This window comes from Taudactylus pleione, unplaced genomic scaffold, assembly GCF_031769625.1.
Source record: "Taudactylus pleione unplaced genomic scaffold, aTauple2 ptg000179l, whole genome shotgun sequence".
Classification (NCBI taxonomy): domain Eukaryota; kingdom Metazoa; phylum Chordata; class Amphibia; order Anura; family Myobatrachidae; genus Taudactylus; species Taudactylus pleione.
Window position 1 is genome coordinate 25,819,259 of NW_028284581.1, and position 22,438 is coordinate 25,841,696.

The window sequence follows — 22,438 nt, forward strand, 5'->3', positions numbered from 1 at the left end:
ACACAAGTTACCACTACCAGGCTCCTACATCGGCACCTGGAACCATATGGTAATTATGTAATTGTTTAACCCACACAAATAATTTGATTGTGTGCAAATACAAAGAATGAACACAATGAATAGTTTCCTGTCGACTGGCAGGTTACATTTAAACCATTATAGGTGCCGATGTAGGAGCCTGGTGGTGGCAATTACTTACCCGCCCTGCGGGCGGAGTCAGTAACAGGTGTAAACTGACAGTGATAAGGAATCCCTTGGAGTGGTAAAGTAAGCCCACACAGGTTGCTAAAGGTGTGAATTGGTAGAGCGGGTTAATCTGGTCACAGACTGATTCTGGAGACATTGCGAAGGTGAAAGCAGCAGGGTTTAGAGAAAGCATGAACATAGTGGGTGTAGAACAGGGAGTAGTCAAGAATGACATATAGACAGCTGACAGGAGAGAGGATAGTGTTAGCAACAGTAAGAGTGAGGTGGGAGGGAAGAGAGACACTGTATGGGGGGAGGTGGGAATAAACCCAATCTTAGACATGTTGAGCATAAGAAAGTCAAAAAGAGATAGAAAAGAGACAGTTATAGATGAGTGTCAGTGTGGGGGGATAGGGATCATGGGAGGAGAGGTATATTTGTGTATCAACATCATAAAGCTAATGAGATCTTCAAGGAATAAGAGTTGAAGATTGGAAAAATAACAGAACCTTGGAGGTAGAGACATAGAGGGAACTTCGCTGTCGAAGTTTACGTTTCATATCGGAGATTTTTATGGGATAAAGTATCGGGCGCGCGCCCGCTTTATCCCTGTATCCAATATCAAATCTACGAAAACGGGAAGGTGCGAAGTGGGATTTGCGTAAAAAAAAAAAATTTTCCTTGAAAAAATTGTACGACCCCCCTAAAGTTGTAAAAACATGGGGGATTAGCCTGCAAATGAAAGTCGGGGATTTAAATAGACGCAGCAGGTGTTTTTTTCCTGACATTGAAGAAGTGTTGCAGAAGAGTACTTAGGTTATTTTTTTCATTTTTAAAAATTCTGCATCTATGCACCTGCCGCTAATAGCCTATTATAGAAAACACCTGCCGCATACTTGCAGAATAGCCCTGAACCTATTTCCCTATTTTGAAACACTTTTTCCCCATTTTTTTTTTTTACCCCAATTTTTAAATTAATTTTTTGGGGTGTCCCTATTTTTTTTTTTTTACACAGTTCTTTTTAAAATGTCATTCCCAGGGGTGCAGGCTATTTTTTTTAAGCCTGCACCCCTAAACCCCAATTCTGCACTTTTTTCGCCACCTATTCAGTGATGAAAAGTTATCCCCATTTTTTTTCAAAGGCTTTTCAAACCTGCGAAAAAGTCTTTGAAATTGAATACAGTGTTAAACTAAAACCTGCGATAATGACGTCATAGGTGCGATATTAACGCAAAAAACGGACTTATCGCTCCATATTGAATTCCCCTAATAGTGGTTACAATGGTAAGAGGAGAGCCATGAGAGGGCAGTGTCACAAAGCCAAAAGGAGACAGTTTCTGTTCTGTGAACTAGACTTTAGGGGGTACTCAATTAGGCGCGAATAGTCGATTATCGCCGATGACGTCATTTTCGCATGTTTTAATTATCCCCGTATTCAATTTCAAAGACTTTTCGCAGGTTCGAAAAGTCTTTGAAAAAAAACAGGGATAAGTTTTCACCATGTTTTACAAGGCGAAAAAAAGTGCAGAATTGGGGTTTAGGGGTGCAGGCTTAAAAAAATAGCCTCCACCCCTGGGAATATCATTTAAAAAAAAAACTGTGTCAAAAAAAAGTTTTAAAAAAAATAGGGACACCCCAAAAAAATGAATTAAAAATTTGGGGTGAAAAAAAAGTGGAAAGTGTTTAAAAATAGGGAAATAGCTTCAGGGGTGTTCTGCAAATATGCGGCAAGTGTTTTCTAGAATAGGCTATTAGCGGCAGGTGCATTTTTGCGGAATTTAAAAAAAATAATTTTAGGGACTTAAAAATATGCTGGTACCCATTTTCATGTACCCCAAATTTGATGAACCATTAAAAAAACCCCCAAAAAAATAACCTAAGTGCTCTTCTGCATCACTTCTTCAATGTCGGGAAAAAACACCTGCCGAGGCTATTTAAAAACCCGACTTTCTTTTGCAGGCAAAAACAGGGGTACCCATAGTTATCACCCATGTCTGGACATCTTTAGGGGGGGTCCTACAATTAATTCCCGAAAATTCACATTTTTTTACGTAGATCCCAATTCGCCGGGTCCCTCTTTCGATGATTTTAAATTGAATACAGGGATAAAGCGGGCACGCGCCCGATACTTTATCCCAGGAAAATCTCCGATGTGGAGCGAAAAGTCCGTGCTGGACTTTTCGCTCCCATATTGAATACGGCTCTTAGAGGTTTATATATTGTGTCCTCTTAATATATAAAATGCTGATGTGGTTCTGTAAAGTGCATATCCTCTGAACATCTTGTATGCTGTGTATACTGTCTTTTTCAGGACAGTACGAGAGGTTAGTCAACACTGACCAAGGCAACTGACATGTTTATAAAATGAGAATGAAAAACTAAAGGTGCACATCCACTAAACGATTTTAGCCCTGTCCAACCTCTAAACGATTTTCCCTTGAATTTTCCCTTGAAATTTGATCTTCCACTCTGAACGATGTGCAAACGATTTGTAAACGATTTTCAAAAGATCTAAGGATAAACGATGTCGTTTCAAACTGTGATTGACAGCTCTCAGCTATAGTGGGCAGATATTTTAGAGGGGTGGGCGTGGCTATACTGAGGGAATAAATAGCTGGCGGCCATTTTACTCATTGCATTTATGCTCTGTGGCTAGTTTGGTTTGGTTTATACCTGCTGAACGCTGTTGCATTGCTCATTTGCTGTGGTTTGTTTTTGGCTTGTCTTTAAACAAACTGTACTTATTTCTCTTCCTCATGGATCCTTCTTATCGCTATCGTGTGATGACAGCATATGCTGGAGTCGTGCTTTTAGCTGATAGGGAGAGATCTGAGAGACGGAGAAGGGTGCACTCATGCTGGACCAGGGAGTGGTTGCTGCAGAGGGATACTCTGTCGCACATGCCACTGCTGATGGGACTACGTGAGAACAACCCTGATGACTTCCGAAACTATCTGAGGATGGATGACGTCACCTTCCAGGAGTTATTGAGTTTGGTGACGCCCTATATCGAGAGGCAGGATACGAGGATGCGAAGGGCCATACCCCCTGAGGAGAGGTTGATCGCTACCCTGCGGTTCCTGGCGACTGGCAGATCCCTTGCTGACTTAAAGTTTGGCGCCCTCATCTCTGCGCAAACTTTAGGTCGCATCATTCCGGAAACCTGTCGAGCCATATTTATGGTTTTGAAGGCTGAGTATTTTAAGGTAATCACATTTTATACTGTTCATTTATTAAGTGATCCAGGAACCCATTACCCCCCTCTCCCTTCAGAAATGTGTATGTGCAGGACTCCTAGTATACACTTGCAGGTCCCCGCAGTCTGCCCTAATCTCTCACACATCATGTGCTGCCCCTCTACTATATGCTGCAGGACCCCAGTATTCCCCCCCACCTGAGATGTGTATGTGCAGGACTCAAGAGTAATTTTATTTGCTAAAAAACACTTCACATACCCTATTTTAAAAATCTGTTTTAAATTGGAATATAATGGGGTTGATGTGTGAAGCCCAAAACCAGTATCAGCGCATGTTATGTGCGCTGATACCGCTTCTCCCCGATGTATGATCGGGGGGTCTGGACGGTAATTGATAGGGGCGCTATGTGCCTCTGTCATTATTGGTGCTGCTATCTACAAGATAGCAGCGCCGAGCATAAGGGCCATACCGCATGACCATTCGTCTGGCTGTAGCTGGCATTATGGTCAGCTACAGCCTGGCGCTAGCCTATGCCCACAACAGGGACAGCACTGTCCCTTCTGGGGCTGCTGCCGGCTCTAGGGCTGCACATGGGGATCTCGCGATACTGGCGAGAGCCGGCCGGGACAGACACAGTGCATCAGCACTAGGCTGATGCGCTCTGCTCTCCAGCGGTTAGTGCCGGAGGGGGGATTTAAGGCTCTCCCTTTCCGTCCCATGAGATGTTCTTACGTCTCATTGGTAGTGCTTCCTGCTTCGCCTCGGAAAAGAGGCGAAGCATGAAGCGGTACAGGGGCACTGTAAGTGCCGCTATCATACATCTACCCCAAAGTGTTTAAATCTCTTTTTGCATTTTTTTTATTTATATTATTTTGTTTTAGTTTCCATCTACCGTGGAAGAATGGCAAACAATAGCTCAGCAATTTGAAGATAAGTGGAACTTTCCAAATTGTGGCGGGGCAACTGATGGGAAGCATGTGCGCATTGTCCCACCAGCTAATAGTGGCTCGCTCTACTACAATTATAAAGGTTATTTTAGCCTTGTGTTGATGGCCATTGTCAACGCCAACTACGAATTCATTTTTATAGATGTGGGTAAAAATGGCCGTGCATCAGATGGTGGATCATTTAAGGACACTGAATTTTACCATCGTATGATATCTGGAGCCCTCAATTTACCGCCTGTTTCACATTGCAAGCATCAATTGAACTTTGTGTTCGTAGCTGATGCGGCCTTTGCCTTAAAGGAGAATGTAATGAAACCCTATCCCCAAAGGGGTTTAACCAAAGAGCGGCGTATCTTTAATTATCGCCTTTCAAGGGCTAGGCGTACTGTGGAAAATTCGTTTGGCATCATGTGCAGCAGGTTTAGAATTTTCTATACACCTATTAATCTGGAAATTTCTAAAATTGAATGGGTAGTAATGGCGTGCTGTGCTCTACACAACTTGTTACGGCGTAAAGCTACATCGCAAACACACTTACCTACCTCTGTTTTGGAGCGGCCCGAACAAACGGTGAACAATGAACTCTTGCCATCAGTATCCCAATCCAGAGTCCCTCAGGTTGCGTCAGGGCGTGCAAAAGCAATAAGGGAGGAATACCTCCATTTCTTCAATGGTGTGGGTGCCGTGGAATGGCAAGATAATTACATATAATTGTTTATTTTACCCATACTTAATATTTGCAAAATGACAATAAAAGTTTTTTCAAACACTGACTTTTTGGATACTTATTTGAATTAAATTTACTAAAATGTCATTAGATCATGTACCAAAATGTTCCTAATTTAAAGTTGCTTATGCTTTTAGATAAATTAATTTATAATTATTGTGTTTTTTTTTTTAAATATTATAAAGTGTTGTTTTTTTAATAAGATTTTGTTTTGGTTTTACAACAACATCTGGATATAATATGGGTATAAAGCAATGATTAGGTGTGAAAATTGTGGCCCTGATTCAGATACGGGCGCTCTGATAGAGTGCTCGATCAGAATCAGGGTTTTTTTTATTTTTTTTAATTAAGTGGCCTCCTGGCCCCTAGCATAGCTGTGGGTGACCACCCACAACTAATGCGAGCGGCCAGGATGATGGTCGCCATGGCGACCATCCCGCTTGCAATGAGACCTTTGTGGTAGGGTCTCGGCCATCGCAAGCCCCAGAGAACTTTCGGTATTAACAGAGCCGGAAGTTCACAAGTGATGTTAGTGGGGCCGCCCCCAGACGGCAGGCGTTCCGGCAGGAAAGCTTCCGTTTGGGCTTCCACCCCCCCGGCCCGCCCGCCAAAGGGGGGCGTGCTGTCACTCAACATCGACAGCACGACCCCTTTGGTGTGAGACCCGGAGCGACGGATTGCCCGTCGCTAGCCGGGTCTGGCGCATTTGCGCACGACGGAGCCGGCTCTGTGGTGCGCATGCCCAGTGATCAACCATCGACCCCGTTGCGAGCGCTCAGTGCTTGCGACCTTGTCAGAATCAGGCCCTGAATTCACAAATTATTCAGGGTCAGTATACATAGGATGAATGGTACACATATTCAATTCACACACATTGGTTAATGAAAATCACACCCACAACCAAACATTTATTCTACATGAATGTACCATCAATAAAGAAAAACACAAGACCAGAGTATTGAAGTTGACAATTTTTATAAGTATAAAAAAAAAAAAAAAAATGGACCGGATTCATTGAATATTACCAGGCCAATGAGTGCCTCCTCAGCAGGGACTACTCCAAACATGAGAAGCTTCAGGCACTGAAATAAGTGTAATATACAGTCGGGAGCTAAACAGTGATGTCAACATAAGCAGGGTGAAGAACAAGAAATAGGGTTCAAAAACAGTGTCCATGGGAGCACAAGAAGTATGCAGAAATCAAAACATTCGGAAAACAGGTGCAAATGAAGTACATTTGCCAAAGTTAAGGCACTATGTACATGCTCAAATTCAGCCTTGACAAAGAACCAAAGAAAAAGAAGTGTCAAATTTTTGAATCACTTAAAAAAACCGAACATTAAAAAATATCTAATAATTAAAATAAATCTCATCATCGGCCTCCAGCGTGGCATGTGCACTCATCCATGATGAGCGCACTTCACTGCTGGATGTGGTGGGAATGGGAACTGGTGTCTGTGGGGCGCCCGACGCATGATAGGTGAGGGGATGTGACGGAGGAGGAATTGGCCTTAGTTGGGACGCGGGTCTATGAGGTGGGATAGGGAAATTGTCAGAAGACAATGGGGTGGGCTGCGCCATCATATATGACCCTATGTTACTATGCTCGTCCAATTTTCCATCGTGAGCTAGTAACAGAGCGTTATATATAAGACGCTTGAAATGATGCAGCTGGTTATGAGCCATGCTGTCCATTTCGTTGCCGATGTGAGCTGCAAACGTTTGATTTGGACCGGGGGGTGCATGTAATACCTCCTCCGCGTGACTCAAAAATCGGTCACTTCTTGACGGGCCAGAGGATGGAGTCCTGGAAGCCGTCCTCCGCTTCTTGGCGGGTGCTGCCACTGCCGGCCTCTCGATTCTAGACTCCATAACCTCTGTGGTCTCGCTGGTTGAAGGGACAGGATTCACATCCAGGACTTCCGCCTTTGGAAAAATGACAAACAAATAATAAAAGTATTTAGCTATTAACAAAATAAACATACATACAGTGCCTTACAAGTTGTTTTTTAATTAAAAAATCACAACATTTGGAGCATCACCATCCTGTCCATCCTAGCAAAAAAATATACACTATGGGCCTGAATCAGACCCGGACGCAAGTGGTGAGCGCTCGCAACGGGGTCGATGGTGGCCCAGAGTGCATGCGCACGACAGAGCCGGCTCCGTCGTGCGCATGCGCGAGACCCGGACAGCGACGGCCACTCAGTCGCTCCGGGTCTCTCAACAAAGGGGTCGTACTGTCGATGTTGAGTGACACCACGTCCCCTTTGGTGGGCGGGCCAAGGGGGTGACTGCCCAAACGGAGGCGTTCCCATGTGAACGCCTACCGTTTTGTGCGCCCCACTGACATCACGAGTTATGTCAGTGGGAGAGATTTTGACTCTGTTAGAGCCGAAATCTCTCTGGTGCTTGCGGCCAAGAGACCCTACCACAAGGGTCTCATCGCAAGCCCGATGGTCGCGATGGTCTTGACCATCGTGACCATCATCATGGCCGCTCGCTATAGTGGTCCTGATTCAGAGCTAGCAATCTGTCGCAGCGAGCGGCTCTGAATCATGGCCAATGTCCAATTAAAAAATACAATAGTTTAATGGCATACCTGGTCCTGCCCCTCCACATTCTCCACGAGGGTCTCTTCTTCCTCGGGAACCAGCGAAGACCGCGCCCGTGTCTTTGGCTCTTGGTCAAGGACGAATTTGAGCAAGTCATAGTACCATAATTTTGGCTTTACGACTTCATCTGCACCTGCTCCCGAATGTTTTGAATCTTCATACTTCTTGTGCTCCTTCAGGAACACTGTTCTCAACCCCTGGATCTTGTTCTTCACCCAGTCTATGCCAACATCACTGTCGCACTCCCGACTGTATGCTAACAACTTCTTCAGTGCCTGAAGCTTGACGTCACGATTGGAGTAGTCCCGATCTGCGTGCTTCCAAAGGCACTCATTGGCCTGGTAGATCTCAATGAACCCGGTCACAAACGCTCTGGATTGAGTTCCAGTCATGTCTGTAAGTGAGAAAAATAAAATAAAAATAAATAAAAAAAATGCATTATCCTATGCAGCCTCCCCAATATGACCTTTATGCAGCACCCCCATGCCCTTTATGCAGCCTCTCCCCTATGCCCTGTATGCAGCCTCTCCCCTATGCCCTGTATGCAGCCTCTCCCCCCTATGCCCTGTATGCAGCCTCTCCCCCTATGCCCTTTATGCAGCCTCTCCCCCCTATGCCCTGTATGCAGCCTCTCCCCCTATGCCCTTTATGCAGCACCCCCTATGCCCTTTATGCAGCCTCTCCCCTATGCCCTGTATGCAGCCTCTCCCCCCTATGCCCTGTATGCAGCCTCTCCCCCTATGCCCTTTATGCAGCACCCCCTATGCCCTTTATGCAGCCACTCCCCTATATGTAGCCTCTCCCCCCTATGCCCTTTATGCAGCACCCCCTATGCCCTTTATGCAGCCTCCCCCTATGCCCTGTATGCAGCCTCTCCCCCCTATGCCCTGTATGCAGCCTCTCCCCCTATGCCCTTTATGCAGCACCCCCTATGCCCTTTATGCAGCCTCTCCCCCTATGCCCTTTATGCAGCCTCTCCCCCCTATGCCCTGTATGCAGCCTCTCCCCCTATGCCCTTTATGCAGCCTCTCCCCTATATGCAGCCTCTCCCCCCTATGCCCTTTATGCAGCCTCCCCCTATGCCCTGTATGCAGCCTCTCCCCCCTATGCCCTGTATGCAGCCTCTCCCCCTATGCCCTTTATGCAGCACCCCCTATGCCCTTTATGCAGCCTCTCCCCCTATGCCCTTTATGCAGCCTCTCCCCCCTATGCCCTGTATGCAGCCTCTCCCCCTATGCCCTTTATGCAGCACCCCCTATGCCCTTTATGCAGCCTCTCCCCTATGCCCTGTATGCAGCTTCTCCCCCCTATGCCCTTTATGCAGCCTCTCCCCCCTATGCCCTGTATGCAGCCTCTCCCCCCATGCCCTTTATGCAGCCTCTCCCCCCTATGCCCTGTATGCAGCCTCTCCCCCTATACACTTTATGCAGCACCCCCTATGCCCTGTATGCAGCCTCCCCCTATGCCCTTTATGCAGCACCCCCATGCCCTTTCTCCAGCACCCCCCCCCACAGTATGCCCTTTACACTGCACACCCCCAAGTACCTCTATGCAGCACCCTCCAAGTGCCACACCCCGTTTGTGTGCCCCCTCTTTTACCCCTTCCCAGTGCCAGTCCCCAGGGAGTGCTACATTGGTGGAAGGTGGTGTACAAATAAATACTTACCGATCTTCTATTTGGGATCCGCGTGGTCCTCCAAATGCTGCCTCTTGTCAGACGCTCCGTCAGGGCAGAATAATAAACAAAATGGTGGTGTGGGAGTGTCAGGGAGTGGTTCATCGTTTGATCGTTCACCCTGAACGATGTGCAAACGATTTGTAAACGATGTGCAAACGATCTACAAGCGATATAGAAGCGATCAAGTGAAATTGACCTGCATGTTCACTCGATGGAGGAGACGATCACACGACCAACGGGAGCGCGCATCGTGCATCGTGAGAAACTATTTCTGAACGATGTGTAAACGATTGAACGATAACGATATCGTTAAATCGCCTGCTAAAATCGTTTAGTGGATGCCCCCCATAACCTTTAGATTTAGCGTTGAGAAAGTCATTGATGAGAGTAAAGTAGGTCAACAAGGTAATTTGCGGAAAGTTAAGTGGGTAGGCAATGGAACACAAGTTGCTATAAGAGTTTGGAGCCAAATGGTAGAAGATAGTCAAGATCTAGTGAGGGAATTTTTAGAGTGGGAAAGATGAGAGCATTTTAAAAGGAGGATGTATCAGTACCAATTGAAAGAGAGAGAGAGAAAGGTAAGGGTAGGCAAAGTGTAAATAAGTATAGAAAAAGAGCAGAGGAGGAGGAAGAGACTAGGGCCCTCATTCAGAGCCACTCGCAAACAGCAGTACGCTCGTTGCGTTCCGATGTTGAATAACCGCGCATGCGTCGGTGTAACAGTGCGCATGTGCGTACGGCAGATTGCGAGCTTTTTTGGTCTCGTTCGTCAAATAGCGTACAGGAAGTGACATGTCAAATGTGATTGACAGAACAGGGCGTTTTTAGGTGTTGACGGGGGTGGAGATGGAAAAACGCAGGCGTGGCGAGGCGTTTTTGGGGCGTACATACATTAGCAAATGCGAGCGTAAAATGTGTTCGGACCGACTCATACGTCACTGGATGATCCTCTTTCCCTTCAAAATGCTCGCACAGCTTAGGGTCTGGATTACTCGACCACATTGGCGATGGCCTTCTCCTCCGTCCCGGGACTCCACAATGTTGTTGCGATTAATCGCGGGAGGGCTGAAAAGCAATTAGTGTTGGATTGAAAACCGGCTTGGTATGTGTTTTGAAATCAGTTTTTTGGGATAGCACAAAACCGTACGCAGGTGGAAATCAGAGCTGCTAATGTCAGGATGACACAATCAATTTGCGTACATTTGTGGGGGTTTATTTTGCCCTCAATTTGGTGGTTAGGGCCTATTGTAACAATAATGTCATCATGTTTTAATTTTCGCACCATTTTATTTTTGCCTCTTGAATTTGCCTCGTTATATGATTTTTTAAACGTTCCTTAAAGAGACCATTTTTTTTTTTTTTTTTTTCCAGTTTTTGCCTTTTGGTGCAGGATTAAATTTAACCCATTTGTACAATAATTTCACAATCCAATGTCAGATTTTTTGTTTCAATTTATTGCTCAATAAAAAATTTGGGACCATCTTTTTTTGCCAAAGATATGTCCCAAAATCAAACAAATTGGCCCAACATAACTGTTGACATAAACATACAAAAAAAATTTAAAAACATTTCACAAGAAAGGAGAGGGAAGTTTTGACCAGAAAGGAATATGAGCCAAGCACAGAAGGATTGTGGGAAAAGTCACCATTGCTGTCATCGTTTTTTCACCCGTTTGGATGGGGGAGGGAGGGCGCCAGACCGGGTCCGGGATGTCATCGGGCTGGCCTGTCCAGAGGCAGATGTTGTGGCCTCTGGACTAGGCACAGGGCTAGGCACATTTGGAGGATTGGCTGATGTTGTGCCAGAGGTGGAGGATCCTGATGTTCCGGCAGGAAGGGAGGTCGGCTCCACCATGTGCTGGCGAATGAGCTGCTCCAGGGCATTGGCGATGCGGATGTTGGCCCTGGTATTTTCCGGCAGGGCCTGACCAATGGTCACGTTGGCCGCAGCATTTTGCTCCAGGGCCTCAGCCACCCGTAGCAGACTGGCGTCCATCCTCTGCAGAATCTCCGTATGGAAATCCGATTTGAAATTGAGTTCTGTGAGGAGGGACACTGCCTGCGAGGGGGATTGCCCTGGACTGGCTTCTGCAGGGTCCTCAGCCGGATGTACTGGTTCCTCCCCTGCCGAGCCAGCAGAAATTCGGCGGCCAAGGCTCCCCTCTGGAGCAGACTCATCCGCCTGTGTCTCTGTTAGGAAAAAAGAGAAAAGCCTCACATTAGAATCTACATATTGGCACAATAACATTTCAGAGTTGATGACATCAACAGATTTACCTGGGACAACATGAGGAGCCGCAAAGTCTGGCATGTCCGTATCCATGTTGGACACGCCAAACACCTCCACAGGCTGCACACACCCCTGTGCCAGCTCTTCTAAATCGGTCAACTCCAATGACACAGGGGTGGGACCCCCACCTGTCCCCCTTGCATGCCTAGCCCTGTCCGCGAGTTTTTGCTTTAGGCGATATTTGAAGTCGCCCCATCTGTGGGAAAAAATGGAAGCCATTATCCTTTTGTTTAAAATGGTGTTTGTTTTTAGGGGAGGCAAGTGTTTACTTACCGCCGTTTGACATCCCGGGCTAGACGGACATAATCACCCACCCTATTGACAGCAACGGCTACCTCTTCCCACATTCTCCCCTTCTGGCTTAGACTCATATTCCTGTCTGCCTGTGGCAGGATGTCCACACACTTCTGTATCAAAACCTCCATCTCCTTTCTTGTGAAATGTGGCTGCCTTTTTTTTTTGGCAGCTTTGGCCGGAATACTGGGCCCAGCAGCCTCTTCCATGTCATCCTCACCTATTTGTGTAAATATTCAGATTTCACAAAATCACAACTTGCCCAATCTTATGTTTCAAATTAATCATTGATACAAAATGCATGAAAGACTTACCGCCTGACTCTTGGGCATTGTTTCCCTGGTCTGTCGCCATGTCTGAGGTCCAATCAAGAAATACCCCAGAATTTTAATGTGTTTTCGTGATGTATTTATACATGCGTCCTTATTTTGCGGCCACATCATTGATTGTGCGTTCCTATGATCCCTCCTTAATTTGTGCGGGAAACGAAACACTATTTATGGCTTGGTGTGTCTCGAGTCGAGGTGGCGTTTTTGGATTGTTGGAGGTTACCTTGGCTGGAGTTTATTGTTTGCGTATAAAGGAGTTGGCGGTTGGAGATTATTTTGTTTGGTAGATTTGCGTTTTTATTTTCCGTTTTTTATTTTTTTTACCTCGTTTCTTGATTTGGTAAGTTTTGTGAAGTCTAACTTTTGATCAATTGTTGTTTCATTGTGTTTCTTCATTTTTGTAAATTTTGGATCCATAATTTCATATATTTTAGCTTTTGATTAATTTCGGACCCAAAGACCTTTTGATTTGAACTCTTATATATTTGCTCTTGGTAAGTCCATTTTTTATCTTGTATTTGTGAACTAATTAGCGCATTTTTCACAGTTTGTATAGTGACTTGTATTTGCGAACTAATTAGCGCATTTTTACTACTTACTATTGTGACTTGTATTTGCGAACTAATTAGCGCATTTTTACTACTTACTATTGTGACTTGTATTTGCGAACTAATTAGCGCATTTTTACTACTTACTATTGGGACTTGTATTTGCGAACTAATTAGCGCATTTTTACTACTTACTATTGGGACTTGTATTTGCGAACTAATTAGCGCATTTTTACTACTTACTATTGGGACTTGTATTTGCGAACTAATTAGCGCATTTTTACTACTTACTATTGGGACTTGTATTTGCGAACTAATTAGCGCATTTTTACTACTTACTATTGGGACTTGTATTTGCGAACTAATTAGCGCATTTTTACTACTTACTATTGTGACTTGTATTTACAAACTAATTAGCGCATTTTTAAATGCTTATTAATCATTTTAATTTTTTTGAGGTTGCCCTTTCGCTTTTTGGGCAAACATTTCAACCCATTTTGATGTACTGTGTGCAATGTCGTTTTGCTCTTTTGCCAAATGTGTGTTTCGCATATTTTAAGTTTGGTCTAGCACAAAATTTAGAAACAAAAATGCACAGAGTGAAATTTTTCTAATAATTTTTGTGATTAATTTCAGTTTGGACGGATCATGACAATACCCCGGCATGTAAGCAGCAATGGATGGTATCATCAAGCTAAGTTGTTTTGAATTTTCTTTTGGGGTGGGTCCAAAGCCTTACATTAAAATCTTGCCATTTCAGGTTGATCTAGGGCGGATTGTTCTGGCCATGCTCCCGGAAGCCGACCAACCTCAATCTCGTCCCAGGCGTAGGCATCGTAGGCGTGCAAGGCCCCAGATATTTCGAACACGTGTCACCCTTTTTGGAATGCCCGATGATGAGGTTTTAAGATGCTACCGTCTTCCTCCCAAAATCATCATAGACACTCTCTCATTAATAGAGAGTGATCTTGAGCGGCAAATTGACAGTCCTACAGCAATACCACCACTTACGCAATTTATGGCGGTGTTACATTTCTGTGCCTCAGGATTGTTTCAAACAACGGTGGGAATAGTGGCAGGCATCTCACAATCCTCCTTTTCCTGGATCCTGAGGGCAGTGATGGAGGCACTTTTCAAGCACCTCCATCATTTTATTCAAATGCCTTTGGATATGGGTGCCCTTAGTGTGGCCAAGGCCAATTTTTACCAAATAGCTGGCTTCCCACACATCATAGGGGTTGTGGATGGTACTCACATACCACTTCAGCCTCCAGCACAGCTGGAGGCCATATTTCGAAACAGGAAACACTATCACTCCCTGAATGTAATGGTGGTATGTGATGCCTCCCTCCAGATCCTGTCCCTGAATGCAAAATTACCAGGAAGTGCACATGACTCCTTCGTCATCCGGCAATCAGGGATATGGCACAAATTAAACAACCTACAAGCTGGTGATGCGTGGCTTCTGGGTAAGTGTAGACCTTTAGTACATAACAATGATAAGCTTGATACACAGTGATCCTGATGTTGTCTATTCTTTTTCACAGGAGACAGTGGATACCCTTGCATGCCCTGGCTGCTCACTCCTTACTTGGCTCCCACACCAGGTCCACAAAGTGAGTTTAATACCGCACTTACAGCCACCAGGCAAGTGGTGGAGCGCTGTATCGGCCTTTTAAAAGGCCGATTCAGATGCCTCCACCGCTCTGGTGGTGAGCTCATGTATTTGCTCATGTATTTGCCGGATATGGTTTCGAAAATTGTGGTCCTGTGTGGGATCTTTCACAACATCGCCATAAGGAGTGGTGTTCCAATGCAGCCAGAGGATGCCTTACCTGAGGATGGCCCCCCCGAGGTTGGTCGGAGGTCAGTATGTGGGGGGGCCATACGCGATGATGTGGTGGCCCGATATTTTAGGTAATTATTGATCAAACAACAGTGTGTATACCCAATGTGTTATTCTGACACCAATATTGCAACGCCATATTTGTGAAATCATGTGGGCATGGACCTTCGTCAACCAGTTCTTGATTTGTTGTGTGTTTGTTTAGTGTTTTTGGTATGTGGAGTTTTTCTGATTATCACTGTGTGTTTTGTTTGTGAGTGACCACTTTGTATTTTGATTTCTGTTGTGAATAAATATTTGGAGAGTGTAATTTGTTTTATTTTTGGGCACGTTAGAAGCAAGTGTAAACAAAATCCCAAACGTTAATTTTACCTAAGGGGTAACCCAGTAATGAAGCAAGTGGAGCTAAAATGTAATATGTTTTCGGGGTACTAACCAACACAACAAGGAATCGTGTACAATCAGTTGCCTTCGTAAGATTGTCCTAAGCAGTTTGGCCACCAAATAGGAACCAGAAAAATGGTGTAAACTATCATGTTGACCACCACAAAAAAGGAAAATGACATTGGTACTGGGAGGTGTTTCTTGTGCCTGTTTGCATTCAAAATACAACACACAATCTGTAGTGAGTTTCTGGGGCAAACCTTGCTTGAAGAGTCTACTTATGTCAGTGTAAAGAATCTTGGATTTACTCCAAACGCATGAGACAGAGCTTGATTTTAAACAGATTTATTAAGAAACAATTTAAAAAAAAAAAAAAAAAAAAAATTAATTCCGAAGGAGGACCAACAGATGGTCAAGGCCCTGCATTAGCCCGGTGACCTGCTCCCGCATACGGCCCACACAATTCACAATCTGTTCCCGACGCCTCTGTTCCTCTGTGGGTGACAAAAGTTTGGGGATTAATAAATCGATAATGAAGCAACATTGTAAAAAAACAAAAAACAAGCAAACACAAACTTACAAGCTTGTGGGCCAAAAATAAATTACACGGATAAAACCCAGAACCCCAAAATGTCGTATGCCAAAAATACAAGGGCCCTAAAAAAAGGCACACAGGTGTGATATGTGTATGGTGACATCAGCAGGAACAGGTAAAGACAACCCCCAAAAATACCCTAAGGCGAAAAAAAGAAAAAAAAAATGGGGACGACACATGATTACATACAAACAGTTTGGGGTGTCCAAAATAAACTTTAAAAACATACCGTTCTCCAAAACGAGAGAGCCAGAAGCCACTCCCTGGACCACCTCGGAGGTGGCTACATTCCCCAACCCGAGGGGCAAGGTGTTTTCGCCATCCTGGGAGGGGGTATTTGGAGGAGGGACGGATGGAGGAGAGGGGGAATTGGGCTGGAGGGGAAGTAGGCCAGAAATTTCGGCCACAGGGTCTGGGGAGGAGGGGGGAATAGAGGAATTGGGGGTTGGAGAGAGGGGCCGGGACCGGCGTCTTGTGTGGCGATGCCGCCGTAGTGTTTGCTGTGCCCCTAAAAATGACCAAAAAATTGTTGTTAGTTTCAACAGGAAACAAAATAAAAAAAAAATAAAAAAAAAAAACACAATAGGACAGACATGAAAACATGCACATGCAGATATGACTACAATGACTCAATAGGACAGACATGAAAACATGCACATGCAGATATGACTACAATGACTCAATAGGACAGACATGAAAACATGCACATGCAGATATGACTACAATGACTCAATAGGACAGACATGAAAACATGCACATGCAGATATGACTACAATGACTCAATAGGACAGACATGAAAACATGCACACGCAGTTAGGGCCCACAAGATAAACTTGAAAACCACAGTCCAGAACACTTACTTTCCGCAATCTGCATGCGAAAGCATGCCAGCAAGCGGGGCGTCCGCCGGTGCAGGTCCGACCACCTGCGCTCCAGCTGGCCAATATGTCGGCGTGAGCCGAAGGAGCGCAGGCGTCGACGTACCTCCGCATATGCGGAACGCTTGCGCCTGTTGGAGATGGGTGGAGGCTGACTGGTGATCCTCCTGTCCATCACCTCCGTCAGCACCAGCAGTTCGCGCCTGGTGAATGCGGCGGATCTCATGATGGCAATGGTGTTTTTTTGTCAAAATATTTTTAATAAAGCACCACAAAAAAATTTGATTGGCTAATGTATTTGGGAAATTAACAGGACAAATTCTATTGGTTAGTGTATGAGTCATGTGTTCGACAGGGCCACAAATCTCTTGAGAGTTATGATAGGCTTGATGCAGTGACATGCGTAAGCAAATTTAAATAAAGAAATGAACCACAGAAAAATTGTGGGGAGACAAACAAATAGAACAATTGTTTAATTGGGGCTAACATGTCTTTGGAACAATAAAAGCGAAGGTTTCAGCCGTACGTATTCTGCGAGCAAATACAAACACGGACAAGATTAAAGTTTATTGCATTGTGTTGAAAAAAAATAAACAATTAAGCTAATTGATACATTGATTGGCATGATACGATTGAGGGAGGTAGGCAGAAAAAACGAGCAGGTAATCGGAATCTGACAGTCCCACTTCCGGTTTGTACTTGTGCGTGCGTTCCCTTCAAGCCATTTCGGGGATGTACGCTCGCTATTTGGCACGCTCGTTAGTCAGAGGAGGGGTCGCCTGAGTTTGGGGCGGATTTTTAGCTGCGTAGGAAAAAACGAGCGAGTGCTTGAATTTAAATATTTTTTTACGTACGGCGAACATGCGTACGCCCATTTGCGAGTGGGTCTGAATCAGGGCCTAGGTCCTCAACAAGAGGTGTGAATGGACTTCACCGCCAGTAGCATTGAAGGAGGAAAATGTAGGTTTCCAGCAATAAAAGGAGGAGGGTGGGAGCAGAAGGATTAGAGGAGGAAATGTCCTTATGGATAGCAAAACCAAAGGTCATAAGGGGGGGTGATAAAAAAGATTGAGAGATTAATGAATTGAAGTAAAACTGTCTTGACAAAGCAAAAGTGTAACCGTAAAAGAGTAGAAATTTTAAATGAAGAAAGTCATGGGGTGGATCAGATTTTGTGGTGTGATTAGAGCTTTGGATGTTAGCCTAGAGTGACAAAATTGGACTGTCTGAGAGAGTAATAGCTAGGGCAAGAGAGACAAGAGCAGAAGTTAAGTTGAATTTAGAGTAGGAAGCAGCCATGTAGGGACAGCAAAGGGTGAAGAAGAGAAACAGGGAAAAATTCACTAAAGGTCGCTTTTAATCGATTAAAAATCAATCAACATTGATGTTGTGTTTCAGGTGGTAAATTGCACATTTACTGACAGATTATTTTTTTTTTATATTTATTTGTGTTAGTAAATGTGCGATTTAGCTACTGAAACACAACATCAATGTTGATCAATTTGGATCGATATTTAATCGATTAAAATCGAACATTTAGTAATTTCACGCCAGAGAATCCAGGAAAGAGAAAAAAAAGAGACGAGTCCAGAGCATTAAGATTGTGCCAAGTAAGTGTAATTTTGATAAAGGTGGTGAAGGAACAGTGGAAAAAGGAAGATTAGGTGATGTCAGAGAGTCCCTGATAGTTGGTGAAATCAGAGATGCCAATGATGGGTCAAGGTTGAGTGCATGGCCACTGGAGTGATATGAGGAAGAAATCCATCGAGTAAGGTCGAGGGAGGAAGAGAAAAAAACCGTGAGATCATCAAAACATTTTAACTGCCAAAATACAAAGATGCTTGTATACTAAAAACAAAAATGTTTATCAATTCTATTGAACAAGTAAAGTGAAACATAACTTACTGGCATTATTACTAATATATGATTGAGCTGTTCTGGTACTGGTGATGCTTTAATAAGATCAAAACGAAACAGCAAATGTCTGAAAAATAAAAGGTATAATATCAATAATCATTATTTAGGCAGGTATTTGCCCAGCATTTTTCAAATGGTACCAAAAACTTGGACATTTCTAATTATATACTATTGACTAAAAGCAATATGTATTGTAAATAATGTTAACATTTATTTGAATTCCCAATATATTTCCGGCTACACAAAAAACCCCACAAACTCTAAGGGTATGCTGAGACTTCAAGCAGTATTATAATGTGCAGTGTTCTCCCCAGAAAATTTTTCCAGCTGGGTGGGGCCTTCGCAATAATAAAATGTTTTAAACCTTGACCTTATAATGATTTGAAATAACATTTTATATATTAACTCTCCTCTTCTTATTAGAGGCCCAGTCGTCTGATTATGAAAACGCTGCAAAGTCTGTAGGATCTGGTCCTTTTTATACAGCTCCCAGATACTGTCCCCACTTTGAGGCTTCCAAAGTGCCAGGTGGTAGGCTGTTTCTTGCCGGGTGGTGCACCCGCCAAAAACAGCCTGGGGAGAACACTGATGTGCAAACATTAATATCACATTATCACTATTTATTATAGACTTTTGTGATCACAGAGCAGAATGAGGATCAGAAATGCTTAATGTTATAAAGTGAAAGTAAGCATAAGCAAAATTTTAACATCTGTTCCCTAACACACCATTAAAATCACCAGAAGGAGCCTGGGGAAATATAAATTAGGACTTAATGATTACCTATATTAAAGAATGGGTTGCAAGACCTTGGTTTTATAAGCTTGTCAATGTCTGCTGATTTTGTACTTTGATGTTTGATCTGATTCCAGACTCTGTATTTTTCGAAGGTCCATCTCCGTGTGTCACCTCCATCTCAAGGCCCAGGAATTTCCAATGCATTTTCAAGACATTTCTGACACTGAGCATCTCCCTTAATCGCAACTCCGAGCGCATGCTATATGTACACATGCACAGTGCGACTTAGGTGCATGAACAGAAGAAAAAAAATTGCTTCACTGCATCTGACATAAGCAGTGCTTGCAATTCAGAATGTCGCAAAAAGTAGGCAACTTTGATGTTTCTACATTTTCTTCTTTCCTGCAGGAACAATGGCACACTTACAGGGCTTTGGAGGATCCTGGGCCGATCTACACCAATTTGACACTACTAATCTGTAGGCACAGAGTCTAACAGACTCTCCCATTTTCACCAAGAACTGACAAGGTGGAATGGACTTTGGTGCCATGAGCCCGCAGCTTGCAGCCCTCCAATTTAGCACAGAGCAAGATCGGGAGGGAGCAAGATAAATCTAGAAGACTCCTTGAGGTGTGAGACATGGAGATTGAGACACTGTGGACAGGAGCTGACACTTGAATAAGTGGGATGCTGATCGTGTAGCAGAAGCACTGACAGATTACATAGGATGATTGAAAATGCAGACCAGGACACCGAGGCACAAGACACCACTCAATTGAATTAGAGTTGTAGACACTGAACCTTGCTGATGACACAAGCACACAAAGAAACTGGAGCACAAGGAGCAAGAAGACTATTCCAAAGGGAATAGAAGCTCTGGCAATGATTGCCAGCATCTAAGATTTTAAGTAAGCCACCCAAGGCCAGGAAGCTTTGTGACTGGTCACATTCCCAGAGTGCATAAAGAGTGGGTGGTGCGGCAGCTTCAAGATCTCATATAAGATGGTAGCCTGCATGCATGGAACTGCAGTGATGCACAGAACTGGATGAGGAACCAGTTGTCACACTCAGGCCCTTAACTCACTTTCTTACCTCTCCGGTGCCTGTCTAGGCTAGCGCTGAGGTCCGCTTGCGCTGTGCATCACTCCCGGATAGCACAGAGGTCCGGTCACGCTGCACATCGCTCCCGGCTGGTATTGAGGTCTGTCTGTGCTGCTCCTGCCCCTGTCACTGTGTCCGCTCAGTGTCCTGTCACTGAGCAATGAGACTGCACTCCACAGCTCGTTGCTCAGTGTTTTAAAAGCATGATGACACACAAGCTGCATGCCAGAGTTCCCTCCTAAACCACAGTATGGGCGCAGTCATATTAAATTCTGTCACCTGACGCTCTTCCTCCACTCAGAGTGCTGCTCCCACACCAGCTGATCGCAGAATCCAATTCCTGGGGATTCTCCCCTATAAATTCCATTTCCTGACTGGCCTCTGTTGCCAGTACAACATCGCTTCTTATTAAAGTTACAGCTCTGTGTGCTGAGCTCCCAGGTACTCTGTATCTAAACGGTCCCAGTCCGTTATATCCAGTTCCTAAATCTGGTAAACAAGTCTCCTATTAAAAGAAAGGTTTGATATAAGGGCCGCTGATATGGGCACTCCAGAGGTGAATATATAAAATATTTAGACACACAAAATAGTTGTAATATATACAACAGGAATACAATTTATCATGTAGTACTTAAGGGCAGCCTCTAAAAAAAAAAGATGGTCTTCTAGTTGGCATCTAAACAAAATAAAAAACACACAGAAGTGGCGCTAATACGTTTACACAATTAGGGGTAAATTTACAAAGAATCGAGATAGGTCAAGATGACCATCTCAGGTGATTTATTCATTTGTTTCCTGCTTGCAAACTTACTAAAGGCAAAAGTCAGGTGAGTTAGAGAGAGATTTCTCTCATCTCACTAGTAAAACTCGGATGAGATAGCAATCTCGAATCAAATCACCATCGGGCCAAATCGGAAGTAATGTTCACCTAAAACATACATCTCTCAAATTTACCAAGAATCGGGATGACAAGCTCAGGTGAGATAGGAGCAAACTCTCTGTCCAAATCACTTTTCAATCTTTCAACCCCCTGAGCTGTGAGATGGTCAGAAACATACACAAATCATTGTGATTTGTGTATGTTTATTTCTGTAAATGGTTAAAATAGGGTTCATTTTCCAAAAAAAAGACATGAGGTCCCCCCCCCCCCAAAAGACTAGTTCTTCAAATTTCAGGGAACAAAATGTGTTGTGTTCCACTGTAATTTAAGAACCAGCACCAGGGACAGAGCTGGCTTTACATATAGGGAGAAAAAAATTGGCGTGAGGTTACCCCTATGTTTCAAACCAGTTCCAGACTCTTTCTAGTGGGGGACTGATGCCACAACCAGGGGTCCCCTTTCACCGGCCCCCCAGCCGCAGCATCATCCCTGACCGCTAGTCACCCCTGGCCTGGGCCGATAGCCCTAGGTCGGTCAGTTCCGGGTTGATAGTGTTAGTGTAGTGTAAAATAAATGGTTAAATATTGTCTTTAGTTGTGGAACTACACATACCAGCAAGCCTCCCCCGCATGCTGGTATTTGGAGAACCACAAATACCAGCATGAGGGGTATTACGGGCCCGCTGGTACTTGTAGTTCCACAACCAAAGCAATACAAAAAAAAACACGACATACACCATGAAAGTAAAATTTTATTATAACATACATGCACACTCACACTCACTATCACACATACTCACCTAGTATCCAAAGTAATCCATAGGGGTACCTATAAAAAAATCCATACTCACCTCACCTAAGCGTAGTTCAGATCCTCTTCTCCAAGTAGGCATCCACAGGATTAAAACAAAAAAACGGGTGCTCCCGAATCCAAGCCAGACTGAGTAAAGGTAAAGATGTTTCCACATACCTTTACTCCGCGCGAATGACCAGGGCACAAGTGTGCTCCAGACATTGTAGGAGCCGCCAGCCAATCAGCGGGCCTCTCCATCGGAGCAGCTCGCTGATTGGCTGGGTGCGGTCAGCGTGTCTCCCCATAGACTTCAATGGGGAGAATTCTCCATTGAAGTTTATGGTGGGAACCGCGACATTGTATCTACTGCTGTAACCACAAGGTTAATTGAGGTGCAGCCACAGTGAGTGTAAAGGTCGTAACTGAAATAGAAACAGCTGTGTAGGAGGCTTAAAACTGGATGAGGAACAGATAAATTCTGCTACAAAGCTAAGGTT

General features: G+C 44.3%; 2 protein-coding genes across 2 annotated transcripts in view; both read right to left on the reverse strand.

The window, feature by feature from the left end:
* The window catches only part of CUNH18orf63 (chromosome unknown C18orf63 homolog), a 140,628-nt gene that overhangs the window by 116,201 nt on the left and 1,989 nt on the right, over positions 1 to 22,438 (reverse strand). Inside the window, exon 2 of the mRNA XM_088475978.1 lies at positions 18,419 to 18,497. Within this exon, the coding sequence (XP_088332104.1) occupies positions 18,419 to 18,497 (79 nt within the window). The remainder of the gene's footprint in view (positions 1 to 18,418; positions 18,498 to 22,438) is intronic.
* LOC148519962 (uncharacterized) lies at positions 6,478 to 8,064 on the reverse strand. Its single transcript, XM_088475821.1, has 3 exons — positions 7,660 to 8,064; positions 6,810 to 6,983; positions 6,478 to 6,585 (listed from the first exon to the last, which is right to left on the reverse strand). Exons 1-3 carry the CDS (start codon positions 8,062 to 8,064, stop codon positions 6,478 to 6,480), a joined length of 687 nt encoding a protein of 228 aa, XP_088331947.1.

Bases quoted from the DNA above. Each gene is read 5' to 3' on its own strand.
- LOC148519962 (XM_088475821.1), bottom strand. From the start codon at position 8,064: ATGACTGGAACTCAATCCAGAGCGTTTGTGACCGGGTTCATTGAGATC. The intron at 6,984-7,659 runs GTATGCCATTAA...ATTTTTCCAAAG, and splicing joins ATGTGGAGGGGCAGGACCAG to GCGGAAGTCCTGGATGTGAA. The intron at 6,586-6,809 runs GTATTACATGCA...CCCACCTCATAG, and splicing joins TTTTGAGTCACGCGGAGGAG to ACCCGCGTCCCAACTAAGGC.